Below are 17,506 nucleotides of genomic sequence, written 5' to 3'. Positions count from 1 at the left end.
CCACAAAATGCTAGTGCCTGGGCACTTCCACAGGTAAGGCCTTTCTTATACTTGGCGATCTTATTAATAGATAGTGTTTCACCTAATTTTTACAGACAGGAAATCTGAGACTCTGGTCAGGCCTTTAAGTGACTTCCTTTGTCACACACAGTGAGCAGTGGAACAGTGAGTCTGCATCTGCATTAGTGATCTTTTCAGAGACCACTAAGTAGGGCCTCCACCACCTAACGAGGGGCCCTGCTCTGGCCTACTGCTTATTCAGCCCAAACCCACTGCAAACTCACCTCCTTCCTCCCTGCACCTTTGTTTTCTTCTAACTCTGGCCTAATGGGGACCTGAGGGAGCAAGATCCTGGCGATTAGGGACTTTCTAAAGTGGCTGGACTACTGGGAGATCAACATGTGCTCATTGGCAAGGGGCCGGAGGCAGAGAAAAAAGAGCACTGACACATGTCACTCACTAAAATGGCGTGTCCCACCATGGGTCCTCACCTCGGGCTCTCACAACCTTTAAAGGGTAGTGAGCAAAGAAAGGGTCTGGCCCCTGGAGGGGCAGTAGTTAGGGCAATAGTGCTATCTGGCTTGAGGGCTGACTTTTCAAATGTGTTCTGCTTTTAGGGAGCCTGGCACTTTAGGTTTTCATGGTCAAGACTGAGAGCTGAAACGTGTGAGTAGTGATTTAAAACACGCTAGAACAACCTAGCAAGTGAGCTGGAAAGTATTCAGTTTAGTGAGGGACAGTCATGTTTTTGTTAAGTGAAACAAAAGATATCATTAAACTTTTACTTTAGCAATAGTTAACACAAACCAATTTAGGATCAACAATGTAAAATACACATTTTTAACATTGATTTTATTGAGCTATATATTTTTCTCTGCTCCCCTCCCTTCCCGCCCCTCCCCTTCAACCCTCTCCCATGGTCCCCATGCTCACAATTTACTCAGGAGATCTTGTCTTTTCTACTTTCCATATGCATTAGATCTTTGCATGTCTCTCTTAGGGGTCCTCATTGTTGTCTAGGTTCTCTGGGGGTTGTGAATTGTAGGCTGGTTTTCTTGTTTTATTTCTAAAGACATTTATGAGTGGTACATATGATATTTGTCTTTTGGGTCTGAGTTACCTCACTCAATATGATGTTTTCCTAGCTCCATCCATTTGCCTGCAAATTTCAAGATGTCATTTTTTTTCTGCTGTGTAGTACTCCATTGTGTAAATGTACTACATTTCCTTAACTATTCTTGGTCGAGGGCATTTAGATTGTTTCCAGGTTCTGGCTATGACAAACAATGCTGCTATGAACATAGCTGAGCACATGTACTTGTGGTACGATTGAGCATCCTTTGGGTATGTACCCCAAAGTTGGAAATACACATTTTTATTGCAGGTCACAGTAGTCATTTAAAAAGGTCATCTAAAAGGCATTGCTTAGAGTCTTGCAGCAGAGGCCCAGGACAGCGTGAACCACCTGGCCATCTTCTAGAGCGCTAAGGACAGGGGCACTGAGTGCTTCTCCTCAGATGAAACTAAGCAGCAGGTTCTTCAGGGAAGCAAAGCTGTGCCAAGGGAGGCCAGACAAGAGCTTAGGAAATGGACAGCTGTCTACTGAACTGGCCCAGTCAGGTGCTACCGGTCTGGAAATAAAGGAAAGCCAGAAGGACTAGGTAAGGTCCCTCCCAGGCTCTCCCACAGTCAGATGGCAGGTGAGGTGATTAGTCACTTGAGGGCATCCAGCCTGCGTGTACTGCGTGACTTTAGTAGGTGCTGAGGTGCCTCTGAACCTGCACCTACCTGGCCTCCTCCTCACACCCTAGATCTGGCCGCTCCCTGGCTGGACAGAAAGCTCCAGGTATCAGGGCCTACTGAACCCAACTGATGTCTTGAATTGTCTCCCTGTGAGCTATACAGTAGCTAACCCCCAGGTTCAGTGGCTCACTGAGAAAATATATGAGCCTATGGATGATGGCTTCCGCTGCTACACTGGGGTTCCCACAGTTTTCCCACTTAGTATCGCTCACTCTGGGTCTGCACAGAGCATCCCCACCGAAATACCTTGTTACACATCTTGGAGAAGAGGACAAGCATGTCCTTGCCAGGGAGACTTTCTAGTTAAGAGAGGTGACTGCTAAGAGCATCCTGGGGGATGTGGCAGTAGACACTGTTTGGCCACACTGTTCCTCAAAGCAACCTGGTCCGAGAACATGGGCCTGGGTCCTGATTGTAAGTGGTAACCATTTAGGAAGTGATGACTCTGGGTGGGGAGCCTCTGAGTCAGGTGGGGGTGTCAAGATGGGCACTCGTGCAGATGAAACTGCTAAGTGATCAGGCTTGTAGATTGGACTGAAACTTCAGGGTCCCTGAAATCAGAAAATACATTGTTCCTGGGATAATATTTGGCATTTCAGCTTCAAAAGGCATCTCATATATTCTTAGTGGTTATAGAGAAACTGCTTATGTAGCTGTCATTCTGTGGGCAGGGCTGAGCCCTGGGAGGACCTTTCCCCTAACTGCTAAAACTGCATCATTCTGGGCTGTGTAAGCACTCTTAAGAACCATGGTAACTGCTAGACTATTAACTTGTTTGGGAGGCTGGAGAGATGGCTCAGAAGTTAAGGGCACTGGCTGCTCTTCCAGAGGACCTAGAGTGCCCAGTCACACAGTACTTCACAACTGTCTATAGCTGTCTAGACTGTCTATAACTCCGGTTCTAGGGGATCAACACCCTCACACATACAGGCCAAACATCTATGCACATAAATTAAAAAACTATTTTTTCTTTTGTTTTTGAGACAGGGTTTCTCTGTGTAGTGTTGGATGCCCTGGAACTCACTCTGTAGACCAGGCTGACCTTAAACTCAGAGATTCACCTGCCTCTGCCTCCTGAGTGCTGGGATTAAAAGTGTGTGCTACCACAAACCTGGATATTAAAGCTCGTGAGTATGTGTACTGCCAGAGCCGGAGTATGAGGACCCACATGCCTTGGGTGTTGGTGACTTCTGTCCTGGAAGCTCTGCCATCTGAACGAAGCACTGCACATTTCGACTATGGGGGTGCGTCAATCCCCTAAGTCACGCTGGCGCATTTCTGTGTCAAAGCTTTTCCTTGATAAGGAGTGAAGCATCCCAGTGTCTCTTGAGGAACAAATAGGCCCAGAGGATGATCCTGTCTACAGAAAGGTTGTAGAGTATGATCAGGCCTCCAAGAGTGGGCGGTCAGGAGTGAGAACTGAAAATGACCCTGATAGCTAGCAGGCACTCACTAGCCTGCGGATGACTACATTACAACACAATGCAGAACTCTTCCACCCCCAACATTCCCACGTGCCGTCTCCGGCAGAAGGACAGACTTTCTCAGAACGAAAAGCCCCTCCTTTTCTGCCTCTGTCTCTAAAACAGTGCACCATCAGAGGGCGGTCAGTGCTCCAGAAGCCAGTACTTTAAAGACTCAGGCCCAGAAGCATCAGAGGGCTCATTGGAGCTCAGAAGCCCAGGGAGGTAGCAGGGAATGCAGAACAGGGGCTACGTGCTCGGCTGCAGCCACCCCCAGCTCCCCTTGCCCCTTTGTCACGCACCCTCACAGTTGGGAAGCCGGTGATGCTGAAGTCTCTGCAGACATCATTATTGGTCTCAGCAGCACAGTCCAGGGCAGCAAGGTTCAGTGCCGGCCTCCAGTCTGAAAGGACAGATAATTCCAGTAAGTGAGAGAAGCTAGCCTTCTGCTGCTCTTCCATCTAAACCCACAGCCATTAATCCCCACAAACTCCTCTGAGGAAGGCATATTCTCTTCAAAAAATGACCTCCGAGACAGTTCCCTCAGTCTTCATTTAGGCAGAGCCTCACGAGAAAGGCCCTAGACCTAGGATGCAGTTAATAGCATGGTATGTTGCCTGGTAATGGCATCTATGTTCCCTTTGTGCTTAGTGGGGTGTGGCATGGGGCTGGAGGAGCTAAGACAGACAAATAAGGAGTGTAGCCCCAGTACTTGCCTTTGTCCCTGAAGAGCTACCTAAGATGGGGATCAGCTCCCAAAGGTAGAACATACCTTAGGAGCTTATATTCCCCAGCAAAGTACCCCAAACAGAGGCACAAATTCCAGAAAGAATTTGTGGGGAGAAAGAAACAGGAGATCCAGGAACCCCAGGAAAGGAAGCCTCAGGGCAACAACAGTCAGGAGACTGGTCATGTTTTCTCTTCAGGCCCCAGACCTAGCGACTTCTCCCTGAGAAGTAACTGACAGAGCAATAATGACACAGACCAGAAATTGACAGAAAATCAATTCATACTAACAGCTCCCCGAGCTCTAACTCAGGTCAGGGGTGCCAGGTCTATTCCAGGACAGAGCAGGACACATATCCATGAGACCACATACACCTTGGGGAAGCTGTGGCCAGTGTCAAATTACACAGCACAGACCTCCAAGCTCTGAGGCATTAAAGAGATTGGTCCTGTGGGTCAAGGCATGGACTTTTCCAGCCTCGCCTTACTGCTGGTAGGAACAGTCAATAATCTGTCCACAGGGATTTGCTCACCTGACTCAAAATCCTGTCTACCCTCCCTCCTGAGTATCTTCCCCTACTCGAGCCATCACTTCCTTGTCCTGTTCTAAGTGGCCTGGACAGCTGATCTGGTTCTTTACTCATTTCCCTTCTAAGCTGCCCTCCACACCCAGTGAGCTGGTACTTGCATCTCCCACAGAGCTCTTGGAATAATCGCATACAACTTACTTCTAATGTGGTTCTGTTTTACCAGCCTCTCCAGCTGCCAGCTCGTCTTTTCTCTCTGTGGGTCTAACTGCTGCCACCCTCTACTCATACTCCTTGGCAGTTCTGAGGATCTTAGAAGATCTGGCCTCTGTCCACATATCTAGTTCCCTCTCAGCATTAACTCCAAAGCAAAGCCAAAGGTGTCCTCCTCCCCCGACAGCACGCTGCTCACATGTCTCCAGGTACTCTCCTCTCTGCAGACTCCCCTGTCAGATCTGACTCAGATGGACTGCTACTTTCTCCCAAGGAGAGCTGCCTCACGTGTCCAAAGTTCAGACCCACACAATGACTGGTGTGTTCACCTCTGTCTTTTGTCTTTTTAGACTCCTTGTTGCCAAACAAGCTTACCCAGCACACAGCAGGCGCTCAACCCAGACCGGGGGCCAGCTTCAGCTCACGACTGCTCTCATCGTGGTTCTTTCTCTTTATTTCCAGCCTCAGTTTTCTTACAGTCTAGGTAGTAGGGTGAAGTTAAAGAAGTCTGTGATGATGCCTGGATTCCTTCAATATTCACTCATTCTTCAAAGCAGTGGTTCTCAGCCTTCAACCCTTAATACAATTCCTCATGTGGTGATGACCCCAACCATAAAATTATTTCATTACTACTTTATTACTGTAATTTTGTTACTGTTGCAAATAGTAATATAAACGTCTGTGTTTTCTGATGGTCTTAGGTGACCCCGGTGAAAGGTTGAGACCGCTTCTTTACAGATAAAGGGGTCACAGAAGAGCTCACCAATTGTCACTTCCAGCTCAAGTTCAGAGTTTCTGACCGAATAACAGATGACGGCACACTAAGTCCTTTCTGTGTCCCTGCCAAAGGGAGACCAAGGACTAGTGAGGTATACAGTTCATCTTCTTAGGGCCATCTGGCACATTCTGACTAGTCCCTTTTGTTCTGCCTCTAGGGAAGAACTTTGTTCTGGAGAGACTTACAGGAAAGGCCCAGCTATCCTTAAGAAATATCGGTACATACCACATAAGAAAAGGAAAGAACAGGACATTCTGTACCATCACACTCCACTGCCACCATGTGATGTGGCCACCACACCCCTTATCTGCAAATAAAGATAGGGACTCAGAAGCCTCCTACCTTGAGAGCCTAGGAGACGACAAACTTACTTGTTCCTCTGCCTACTGTACCAGGGTCAGGACATTACCTTTCTATTATGCTCTTGCTCCAATATAGCCTTCTTAAGAGAAAACGGCAGAAATAGCAGAAATAGCTGTGCCTTCCAGTTAAATAGACTCTATAACTGGCAGCACCTGGGCTTCAGCCTTACTTAGAAGACTGTGCTATCAGCACGTGGAGTGAGTTTATTGTGTGCTCAATTTATCTAGTTCAGTGTTCTCAACAACCCGATCAGGAAGTACTAAGGCATTTATCTCAAATCTGCTTTCCTTAACTATAAAACAGATCAGATAACCATGCCTAAGACATGGTATGCTAATTAACGGTGAATCTAAAATCTGAACCCAGGATTTGAGCCTTGGAGCTAATTTCAAAAGGATTCAGACCAGAACAGAGAGCTTCTACACTGGTTTTTTCGGTAGGGATGCTGGAAGACAAGGATGCAATGTGGAACAGAGGTGGAGGACCAGAGGGAAGATAATGCTTGGGTTGGTTGGCTTTGGCAACACCCTCCATCCTCTTCGGAGACAGGGCCTCACTATGTAGCCTTAGCTGACCTGGAACTTCCTATGTGGACCAGGTTGGCCTCTAACTCAGAGATCCATATGCCCTTGCCTCCCAAGTGCTGAGATTAAAGGCATGTGCCACCTACTTGCCTTGCTTTCTTTATACCTTGATTACTTGTGCTCTATGAAATAAAACCAGTGCCTCTTATGACCAGCTTCAATCTCAATGAGTGGTAGAGGTGGGAGCTGGGGCAAGTTAGATGATGGTTAAGTTCTGACCAAGGGATGTGGTGTGGGAGGGTCCTTCAGCCAATAGCCTTTAAGATACCAGTCTACTTGGACATGGTTTCCTATGCTGTAAATGTAGCTGTAAAGTGTGTGCTTGCTCTCTTACTCCTGGCTCTGGCTTCCAGATGCTAGACTCTATTCCTGTCTGTGCAGAGGACTGTTATCTAGGACAGTGATCTGTAAGTTTCCCTTAAATAAATAACCCTTTATTATTCATAAAAAAAGAGAAAGAGGGTGAACGCACGCTTTACAGCTGCATTTACAGTATAAGAGACCACACCCAAGTGGGCTGGTATCTTAAATGCTGTTAGCTGAAGGAGTGAAATATCCCACAGCAGGTAATGTTTTTCACAATGACATATACAGCTATGGTTTGCACTTTACACAAGATACTGCATGCCTGGAATATTCATGATCCTAACGTGTTAAATATCATTTCCAGGAGCCCACTGGTTTGGACTGAGCTAATGTACCAGGGCAGGCAATAAACCATACAAGATAGAATCAACTCATGCTGAAGTTCTAAGCTACTAAGTTGAAACCAAGTTATCGGACCTCCCAAGAGACAGATAACAGCCACATCCACAAAAGGCCAGCTTTAGCCAACATTATAATGAAGTCTCTCTAAGGCAGTGGTTCTCAACCTGTGGGTTACCACCCCTTTGGGGGTCACATATCAAATACCCTGCATATTAGGTATTTATATTATGATCCATAACAATAGTAAAAATACACTTATGAAGTAACAATGAAATAATTTTTATGGTTGAGGTCACCACACCATGAGGAACTGTATTAAAGGGCTGCAGCATTAGGAAGGCTGAGAACCCCTGCTCTAAAGCTTACAAGGAAATAACTATGAAATGACCAATACATTTTTTTTGGTTTGTCTTCTGTGTTCTCTTGTCCTTAGCCCTTTTGTCAGTAAGGCCACACCCTCACTCAGCTCATCAGGACTTTACAGGATTCTAGAATCACAAATAAAGCCAATTAAGATATTTAAACTAAATTTTCTTTCTCTGACTGACTCATTTGTACAGCATAGCTATGTGGTGGGACAGACAAGTGCTCTGGACGTCAGTGAGAGGGGCTTTCTGATGTTGGTTTCTCACACCCCAACTCGCTCTTGAGGAGAAGCACTTCCCACTACATTTCGACGTGGGCAGAATAATTTCTCTAGTAGCAACACAGTAAACTGGAAAATGGAGAGTAGAAAGGATGGATGGCAAGAGAAAGGCCAAGAGAGGTATAAATTTTGCAATGATGGGTGAGGGGGAAAACCTCCAGTGGGAATTCTGCTGTGCCCGTACACAAGTGTCCTTGGAGTCCCAGGCAGAGTCACCTCCTCAGCTCCTTAGTGCAAGAAGAAACACCAAGCCCAAGGCAGAAAGAATGACCCTCATAACTCCTGGCCAATGCATGTGTGCTCCATATGCCTCCTCTCTGGTACTCAGATCCACATTGGTTGGAAGGGCCAGGACCGTTGGTCTCCAATGCCCTTTGCAGCTCCAACAGCAAAGTTTCCTTGCTCATGCTCTCATCTGGACTCCTGCGAGGCTTTGGGCCGTTGGCTGTCATGAGTGTGCTCCCACACTCTGTGGTAGGCATCACAGGGACAACAAGGACAAGATGTCATCCATGCTCTCAAATGGAAAGGCAAAGCCAGCAACGCTCACTGAAGCCAAATCTGCGTGCCTTACAAATGTCAGTTCTGTGTGTGCTGCTTTCCTGCATGGAGAGCCCTTCTTCTCCTCCAGTCAGCCCGCTCCTCCTGCCCAGCTGTGAAGTCAGACACTACTAAGCAAGAACCCCACAAGGGTTGGAGAGATGGCTCAGAGGGTAAGGAGCCATTGCTGTTCTTGCAAAGGGCCTGGATTGCTTTCCAACACTGATATGGCAGCTCACAACCATCTGATACTATGTCTCAGAGGAACCCAATTTCCCAGAGGACCCAATGTCCCAGAGGACCCAATGTCCCTTTTGGTCTCCGCAGACCCAATTATACATGTGGTACACAGACACACATGCAGGGGAAACATTCACACACATAAATAAAAACAAACAAGTCTTTAAGAAGAAAAATAACCTTCCATCAGCATTTTTATAACTGTACTTCCCCTGCTGATTTTTTAAAGGACAACGTTTTTTCTGTTTCGGGCTCAAACCGTAAACACTCACTCTGACCTACACTTGTGCCTTACCAAAGGCCCAAGACAATGGGCTACCCTATCTTGAATTTGAGCCTTCATATTCAGAGCCAAAACAAATGGAGGGTGTGGAGACGAGGAATTTCACTATCTAGTTTCTCAGATGAAAAGTTCTTAGCAAAGAGCTGGCACTAGAGAATGGGTAACACTAGGCTGTCCTGCTGTGACTGCCCCCTCACTTGAATTCCTCCCATAAGAAACAAGTGAAGCACGCTTGTCTTCTTCAAACACGGTTTCATGCGTTTGCCCATTTTCCTGCTATGTAGAGTTCACTGGCCCAGCTGCTGCTATGCAATCAATGCTTTGTCATTAAACAAATATTTGCTGAGTGATTAGCCAGGGAGTAGTAATGAAGGTCCCAATTAGACCCAATCATTTCCTCAAACATATGGTAAGACAAGAGGATCTACTAGGGAGCAGAAAGGGGCGAGCAAGCCCCCAGAAACAAGGGCTCTGCCCCAGGCAGTGACTTCCCAGAGACCCTCCCATCCAACTCACTAAGAAATGAGCCCTATCCAGTCAGAGTAAATCCTAAAGCCAGCTGGTCAGGATTATAAAATGTCTCCCCAGCTCCCATGAGCTTCATACACTCTCTCTGTTCCTGTTCAAAAATACTTGTAGCAGCACAGGGAAGTCTGCTCCTGCCATGACTCAGAGTAGTGAGCGCAGCCCTCTGCCAGCCCCAGCCACAGGGCTCAGAACACAGAAGCTAGCCCTAGCTTCTCAGCAGGGAGCTCCCCTCACTGTCACAGGTCAACTCCAGATTCGTCCTTGAAGAATGACTTACCCCCGTGGCCAAAAGAGGAGACTCCCAGTTTCCATTGAGACCCCCTACCTCTCATTTTCCCCTGATTCATCTCCATAGACTTTGGTGTCTCTGTTTGTCCTTCCAGAAGTTAAGATTTGCTTTTGGTTTTCCTTTCAGAGAAGGACTGTCTCTCCATGCAAGACCCTTTTTGGAAATGGTAACCCTCATACAGAAACAGGCTACGTCAGAATGTACCTGTATGTGCAACTCATAGGAAAACTCCGGGGCACAAGAGGCCAAACATGTGAGTCAGCTGGAAGCTAATCTTTCCTTTCAGCACACTTAAAATACAAGAATCTTCTAGAATGAGTCTATACGCTGCCATTAGAGAGCTCTTACAGACTCCACTTAGAAACCTACGGGGAGTTTTATGGTGTTTGGGTCCCGGCGTGACCTCCCTTCAGCTTTCAGTTCCACAGCACACACTCTTTCTCCCTACTGCCCTGACCAGATGTGTTGACATCATTAAAATAGTGTTAAGGGCTGCTCATGTGGATGATGGGACCAAGAGGCATGTGGGCAAGTATAAACTGGAGGTAGGGGAAAAAGCTTGTAAGTGCAGTTAAAAATTGTTTTTGAGCCGGGCGGTGGTGGCGCACGCCTTTAACCCCAGCACTGGGGAGGCAGAGGCAGGCGGATCTCTGTGAGTTCAAGGCCAGCCTGGTCTACAAGTGCTAGGTCCAGGACAGGCTCTAAAAAAGCTGCAGAGAAACCCCTGTCTTGAAAAAACCAAAAAAAAAGAAAAAAAAAAAAAGAAAAAAAAGAAAAAAAAATTGTTTTTGAAAACTCCACACCGTTCCATGTGACCACTTCAGTAATGGCTTTGCCAGCTGCTCATGGGAGGGGGAGACACAGTCTGAGAATTAACATGGATAGACAGAAGCACTATTTGCACACAGTTGAGCTTATAAGAACCACCACCCCACAGAAGGGGACCGCAGTTCCAGTTGCTCTTCTCTAGAAATTGCCTGTTCCCTGAGATGCTTACAGTTCTCATCCATGGTTACTATCAGATGCCAGCTTTGTGGTACCCTGCCTGGCACCACAAACCAGGAATAGTCTACAGATAAGCAGCAAAATCAGAAGCCAGTTCCATCCATCACCATGCCACTCCTGCCCCACAGGCACCTGTAACTTGGGTTAGGCAGATGCTGCTACAGCAGGGAATCTTTAAGCTGCAGGAGGAAGTTCTGAATTACTGTTAAGCACTCAGTATATAATCACCATTATTACCATGTCCCCTCAGCTCTAAGTCTTAAGTATTTAAATATTTTAGCATTGCTATAACACAAGCACACCTTAAAAATCTCTATAACATTTTGTAATTTTCTAATCCTGCTATCTACCCCCTTAGGCTGATAATTAAATGAAATGGTGGGTCCCACAATTGGTATTTTAGAGTCAAAGAAACATGATCTTAATGTCTAGGACAGTGTCTGGAGCACCGAGCAAGGGCCAACGACATACCACAGGCCTATGTTTAGTTTGGTTTTGTGGGATTAAAGGCTAAGGATAAGCGAGGCCAGACCCAAGGGGAAGACTGATAATGATGTGGACAGAAAGCTAAGGAGCTAGGGCAGCAGCTGGATTGGAAATGGGCAAACAGGAAAGCATCCAATTCAAAGACAGGCATGAGAAAGGAAATGTGTGTGCCGGCTATGCAACTAGCCATGGAGGTGGAGAAAGGTGGTGGGGGCGGTAGAAGGAACGTCAGCTCTCTTTTCTCCCCAGCACTGTGCCACCGCGACAGCTAGAGAAGTTGGCAAGAAGGAGTCCCTGTACAAGGAAGGGTACCGCCACAGAGCCGAACTGGAGTAAGTCCCAGGGAAGAAAGAACACAGGGGACAAGAAAACTGCTCACAGCTAAGAGACAGACTTGACAGAGGACAACCCAGGAGCAGAGGACTGGGGGCTGCGAGCCCAGGAGAACTTGAAGGCTATAAATTGCGGGGAGGGGATGTGCCAGGGAAGCAGCGAGAGGAGGGGACAGGCTAGAGGGACAGCTCGCGGGACCTGCCCCAGGTGGGTCGGGGGAGGCCTCCACTTCTCCCCCGCACGTCGTTGGCTAACTCCCTCCACGTCGGGGCGAAGGCGATGCAGTGGCCACACCAGGAGGCAAAGAACTCCACGGCCCAGGCGCTGCTGGAGCCGAGCACGGTCTGGCGCACCGTGTTCGCATCCAGCAGCGTCAGCTGGTCTGAGGATGAGTAGAGCACGGAGAGCTGGGCCGCGCCAGCGCCGGACAGCGCGAGCAGCAGCGACGAGAGCAGCAGCAGCAGCAGCAGCAGCTGCGATGGCGACCCCGAGTGGCGGCCGCACCTCCTCATCCTAGGCGGCTGGAACGTCCACCTCGCTCGAGTCTGTAACCAGTCTGTACTGGGAGGCCGCCGCGAACCTCCGGCCTCCGCCCGCGAGGAGGAGCTACGAGGCTCCGCCCCGAGGCCGGCACCGCCTCCCGGGCCGCCCCTGCCGGCCGCGGGCTCAGGAGAGGCGGGGCGTGAGCTGCCACCAGCCAGCCGAAGTCCCCGAGTAGGTCGGCGCCCGCCGCTCCCTCCCACAGCGATCTAAGTCCCGGGCCGGGTCGGCAAACGGGTGCGGGGAGCCTCAGGCCGAGGCTCGGGGTCGCTGCGGGGGCCGGAGCGGCGTTTGGCCACTCTCGGCTCCCGTATCCGAAGGAAGTGGAGTCCGTTGGCATGGTCGTTACTGGTTTTATCTTGTTCCTGGAAAGTTCCAGGGGCTCCCTCACGCAGTTTTGACAGTGGGAATTCGAAGTAGGAGGGAGAAAAAAAAGCCACGAGGTAGGAAATTGTGATTGCCAAGACCCACAGGAGCCAGAAGTACGCACGCCTCGGAAGGCCAGTGGCCATTCAGTGTAGGGAGCTATTGCTTGAGGGTTTTCTACCCACAGTCGGCTGGGCTCCCTTGCCGCGGAAGCGAGGTTTCTTTAGAGTTCACATCCCACCGCCTTCGAAGTTGTTGAGATGATTCCACTAGGGAGGGGCTCCTCACAGCCCAGGCCCTGCATCTGTCCCATACCCCTACGTTCTCTCAAGCCATCTGACCAACTAACCCTGTGTTCGCAGTATGGAGGTGGTAACGGGCTTTCTGTGGTCACCTTTTGTACCTCGGTGTCTTGTGCGATATCTTGAAGGGAGGGGGTGGTCCTCAGAGGATTGTCACCCTGACAATCTTTTGTGTCTCTGGATGAGCCCCTCCCTGTGACCCCTTGGGGGAGCTCTTGAGATTTGTTACTCATTTTCTTCGCGAGAAACTGAGTGATGTCTTGGTGCCGGTCATGCACCAAATATTAAGAATAAAGTGATAAAAGACTGAGGGGTGTGGACCTTCCACTGGGGATAAAGGATGACACGCAAGCAAATGTAGATTGGCCGATGCCAAACACTATGGGGAAACAGGGTTATGATAGGGTAACAAAGGAGGTGCTCTCTCGGACGGTGGTCAGGGACAGGTACATTTTGGTTTTTGCGGGGACTGAGTCAATAATACCACTGAAGACCACATACAGGTTTGTATACTTGAACAATGACAAACCCCTGAATTGGCTGAGGCGTGCCCAGTCCTAGCTATTCTGCAGGTTTAGGTGGAATAAGAGGAGTGCCAGCCCCAACTTGGGTTACACAGTGTCTCAAAAAAAAAAAAAAAAAAAAAAACCAAAAAAAAAAAACAAAAAAAAAACACCCAAACAACTAAACTGTTAGATAAAATTCCTACCCTTTTATTTAGTCAGGTATACCTTCATAATACTCCGGAAGGCTAATTTCTTTCTCTGGAGTTCTTGATCTCCGCTGAGATGTGTTGACTTTGAGGGTAACTGGTCCCTGGTCTTCTTTTTTTTGCTGTTTGTACTCCGCCGTGATCAATTGTGAGTACAACTGTAACCGCTTTCCTTGTGTATCTGAACTTTGTATACTCGTCTATAAACTGAAGAGCCATGACTCTTCAGAAAGAGAGACCTCGGGAAGGGGTCAGTGCAGGTTGTGCGCCTAGTGCTGGCCTGTTGCTCTAAAGGCAGTATTTTAGAGTCTCTAGTATTCAAAGCATAAGTCTCCAAGAAGCAGGAGCGTTGAGTGGTGCACATGTTTGTTGTTGTTGTTGTTGTCGTCGTCATCGTTTTGTTTTAAGACCAGGTCTCTATTTTGTAGTCCTGGCTGTCCTGGAACTCTCGCTGTAGACCAGGCTTGCCTTGAATTCACAGAGATCCTTCTGCCTTTGCCTGCCCAATGTTGGGGTTAAAGGTGTATGTTATCACCACTACCCCTGGCACACATGAGCTTCTTGCTCTGTGGAAATGAGGTAGCTGAAAGAAGACAGCCCCAGGGATGGGCTTGGGGTGCCCCATATTAAGGAAGTTCTTACAAGGAAACATTTGAACTAAAGATTAGAATGATGTTTGGGAGGGTACTTTGTGACAGTCTGAGGTAAGATCATTCCAGGCAGAGGTCCAGCAGTTGGGGCTTTTGCTTCCTTCAAGTATTAATATTCTTTGTGCCTAACAATTATAACTCATAAGGAAATTCCATCACCAGTTGGTGGGAGGTGAGCTCCTCTCTAACCCTAAGCCAGCTCATGTGTTGCTAGTCATCCTCCCTGGGCTTCAGTCCTGTCCAGCTTTGGTGGCCCCACTTCCATCCATCCTGGTGGCTACTGGTCTTAAGGTGTCTTCTAGGAATTTTGAATTCCAGGGAACAAAAGTTCTGTAGCTGCTGGGTCAGGTGCCAGTAAAATGTGCCTTAGATGTCTCCACTGTTAAAAGTGTATAGTTACTTCCCCAGAGGCACGAGGATTAAAGAGTCATTGTGTGGAGGCCAGTCTAGTGCCATGAAAAGAAAGGGAAGAGAGAAACACAAAGATTGGCTTGTTTCCATATCTTAGGGAATCAGAAATGGGAAAGAATACAAAGTTATTGAATAACATAGAGAAAGTTTCTTGGCAGAGAGGCCAAAAAGATTAGGGGGGGGTTTCAGTTTTTTTTCATCTTGGAAGCCCTTGTTCAGTGTTGAGAGAATGCTTACACAGGTGACACACAGAATCACCTAGGGTAGTTCCTGCTTTCTATGGTCTCTGGGTTTCTTGGAAACAGTTGGTCCAGAGTTAGCAGAAAATAGGAACCACTGGTGCATGACTCAGCTGGTCAAGGTGATTGCTGTCAAGCCTGTCTACCTGACTTTAATGCCTGGTCCCCACATACTATCACTAGAGACCCAACTTTCTTTTTTTTAATTGATATTTATTGAACTCTACATTTTTCTCTGCTCCCCTCCCTGCCTCTCCCCTCCCACTTCAACCCTCCCCCAAGGTCCCCAGAGACCCAACTTTCTACAAGTTGACCTCTGACTTCCACTCCTTCACTATGGTACCCCCCAAATAAATAACAATATGTCACCATCTGAGCTTACTGTGCTTCCTAAGATGAACAAGTGACAGAAAAAGAAATCTTTCAGAAATGAGAAGTGGAGAGTAGATGAGGTGCTGTGGAAACCATTAAGAATGGGGGGGTGGTAGAAATTTCTAGGCAGGCCCCCCTCTTCTCCCTCTTCACAAATCTTAGTAGAATGGGCTGAGTTGACTGAGCTGAGAATACAGACAATATTAGATATACATTTTGCACCTGTCATTCTAAGCACTGCCTCTATTATTCATTTGGTCCTCTTTCTAACTGTGAGGTTGATACGGCCCCATTTTACAGTTGAGACTAACAAGGGACCATGTTGACTTTCCTACCTATGAGTCATTCCTGTATTATGCATGAATTAAAGAGGGAATTTGGAGATCTAATAAGGTAGATGGTGAGAAGAATGCAGCTGATCCGCAAAACCAGATAATTATGGTGAGCAACCAAGGAGTGTTTGGTCAAACATGTCACCAGGTAACAGCATTAGGTGACTGTCTACTTACTCATCAGCAGGAAGGACCAGAGGGGTGTGTGCGCTAGGAGGGAGTGACCGCAACAGATAAGGCACACGTGTTTCGTCCCTTGAAACTTACCCATAAGTCCTCCAGATGAACTCTGGGTGTTAGTGAGTTTCTTTTCTTTTGCTGATAACATAGTACCACATGCTGAGTAGATTCTAAATTAAAAGAAGGCATTTTGTTTTGAGGGTTCTGAAGGTCCATTGCTGGCCTTGGCATTCCTGCTGGCAAGAACACAGTAAGAGACAGGGCACACTGGTGTGCATCTGTCTCCTTTCCCTCAGGTGTGGAGGGCTGGGGATAGCAGGGCCTTTGTACTTGGTGCTCTCCTGCAGGGCTGCAAACCCAGCCCTTAATTTTTCAAGACTACAGCCTTGGCTGTCTAGAGAGCCTCCTGTTTCTGGCCCCCTCCCCTTGGGTGCTGGGGTATAGTCATTCACCACCAACATCAGTTCTCTCCCGCTTGTCAACTCAGATGTCAATCATGCCTCCACCATGATGACCTTGCCCTCACAGGCCTCACCTCTCACGCCACAGTCGACTGCTGCCCTCTCCCTCTTGTTTTGTCTCACTGCTCTGACCTCTGCTTCAGCCATCTATACAAGCATGTGCCACCCACCATTCCAGGCTAAGTTTCTGCCTTTTTAGTACTTCACAGTGGGCACTAAGATTTCATCATAGGAAACAGTGGGGGGTATATATACTACTCAACTATATTCAAACTATTGGCACATGTCCACAACTGGAGGTCGTTTGGAATTCTATTCACGGTGAAAGTCTCAAAAGAAGTTAAAGAGTTCAATGGCAAGCAAAGAGAGGTAACATTCAAAACCATTGGCATTAGTGTTTTATTGGCAATGACAAACACAACACGAAGAAGGAAGGAAGGAAGGAGGGAAGGAAGGAAGGAGGAATGGAAGGAAGGGAAGGAAGGAAGGAAGGAAGGAAAGGTTATTCCAGGCAAGCTTGCTCATGTACTTTTCTGTGGACATGGTCAGGTTGACGCAGATGTGCTGGCTGGACTTAGCCACTCATCTCATTTCTTCTTCTTCCTGGATGTGGGTTGAACAGATGTCCAGCTGGCTGCCTCTCGCTCGTCCTCTCTTCTCTCTCTCTCTCTCTCTCTCTCTCTCTCTCTCTCTCTCTCTCTCTCTCTCTCTCTCTCTCTCTCTCTCTCACAAGTTGACCAGTTGGCTGCCATTCTATGAACAACAAAAATTGATCAGTTGGCTCTGTGGATGTGGGTTGTGGATGTGGGTGACCAGTTGGGTAGCTCACAGTTTTAGGATACAGTCATGATGGGAAGATGTGGCAACAGAAGGCATAGGCAGAGGTCATGTTTTTTCTTCAGTCAGGAAGTAAGAAGAAATGAGTGTTCATGCCACCTCCTCCCTCCTACTTTTACTCATTTATTCAGTCAAAGATTCCATCCTGTGGGGAGGGTGCTCCCACATTCAGGATGGAAGATCCATCTTGAAAATGCTTCTGTGAAAATGCCCCTACAGATAACCAATGGTATGCCTCCTAGCTAGTTCTAAGGCCAGTCGACTTGACAGTATTAGCCATCACACTTCTTTTTTTTTTTTTTTTTTTTTTTTTTTTTTTTTTTTTGGTTTTTCGAGACAGGGTTTCTCTGCAGCTTTAGAGCCTGTCCTGGAGCTAGCTCTTGTAGACCAGGCTGGTCTCGAACTCACAGAGATCCGCCTGCCTCTGCCTCCCGAGTGCTGGGATTAAAGGCGTGCGCCACCACCGCCCGGCCACACTTCTTGAACAAACTTATGAGAAGGACTTTACAGAGGCATAGGCATGCAAAGAGAGCAACTTAGAGACTAGCCACAACTCAGAGTCCTTTGAACACTCCTAAACCAGAGGGGA

The 17,506-nt window shown here is 47.7% G+C and overlaps 1 protein-coding gene across 2 annotated transcripts in view; it reads right to left on the bottom strand.

The window, feature by feature from the left end:
- The window catches only part of Qsox1 (quiescin sulfhydryl oxidase 1), a 36,392-nt gene extending 24,305 nt beyond the window's left edge, over window positions 1-12,087 (bottom strand). The window contains exons 1-2 of one of the 2 annotated variants that reach the window (XM_038349041.1): window positions 11,751-12,087; window positions 3,569-3,669 (exon numbers count right to left, since the gene is read on the bottom strand). In XM_038349041.1, the coding sequence (XP_038204969.1) occupies window positions 3,569-3,669; window positions 11,751-12,027 (378 nt within the window). In that variant the 5' untranslated portion in view covers window positions 12,028-12,087. Of the gene's footprint in view, window positions 1-3,568; window positions 3,672-11,750 lie in introns of those variants that run through there. The other variant, XM_038349040.1, reaches the window with a different exon arrangement.
- Between the last annotated feature and the right edge of the window lie 5,419 nt (window positions 12,088-17,506).

The sequence above is a fragment of the Arvicola amphibius genome, chromosome 12 (genome assembly GCF_903992535.2).
Source record: "Arvicola amphibius chromosome 12, mArvAmp1.2, whole genome shotgun sequence".
Classification (NCBI taxonomy): Eukaryota; Metazoa; Chordata; class Mammalia; order Rodentia; family Cricetidae; genus Arvicola; species Arvicola amphibius.
Note: the sequence above shows the minus strand (reverse complement) of the source record. Positions and strands in the feature narration are given on the sequence as shown.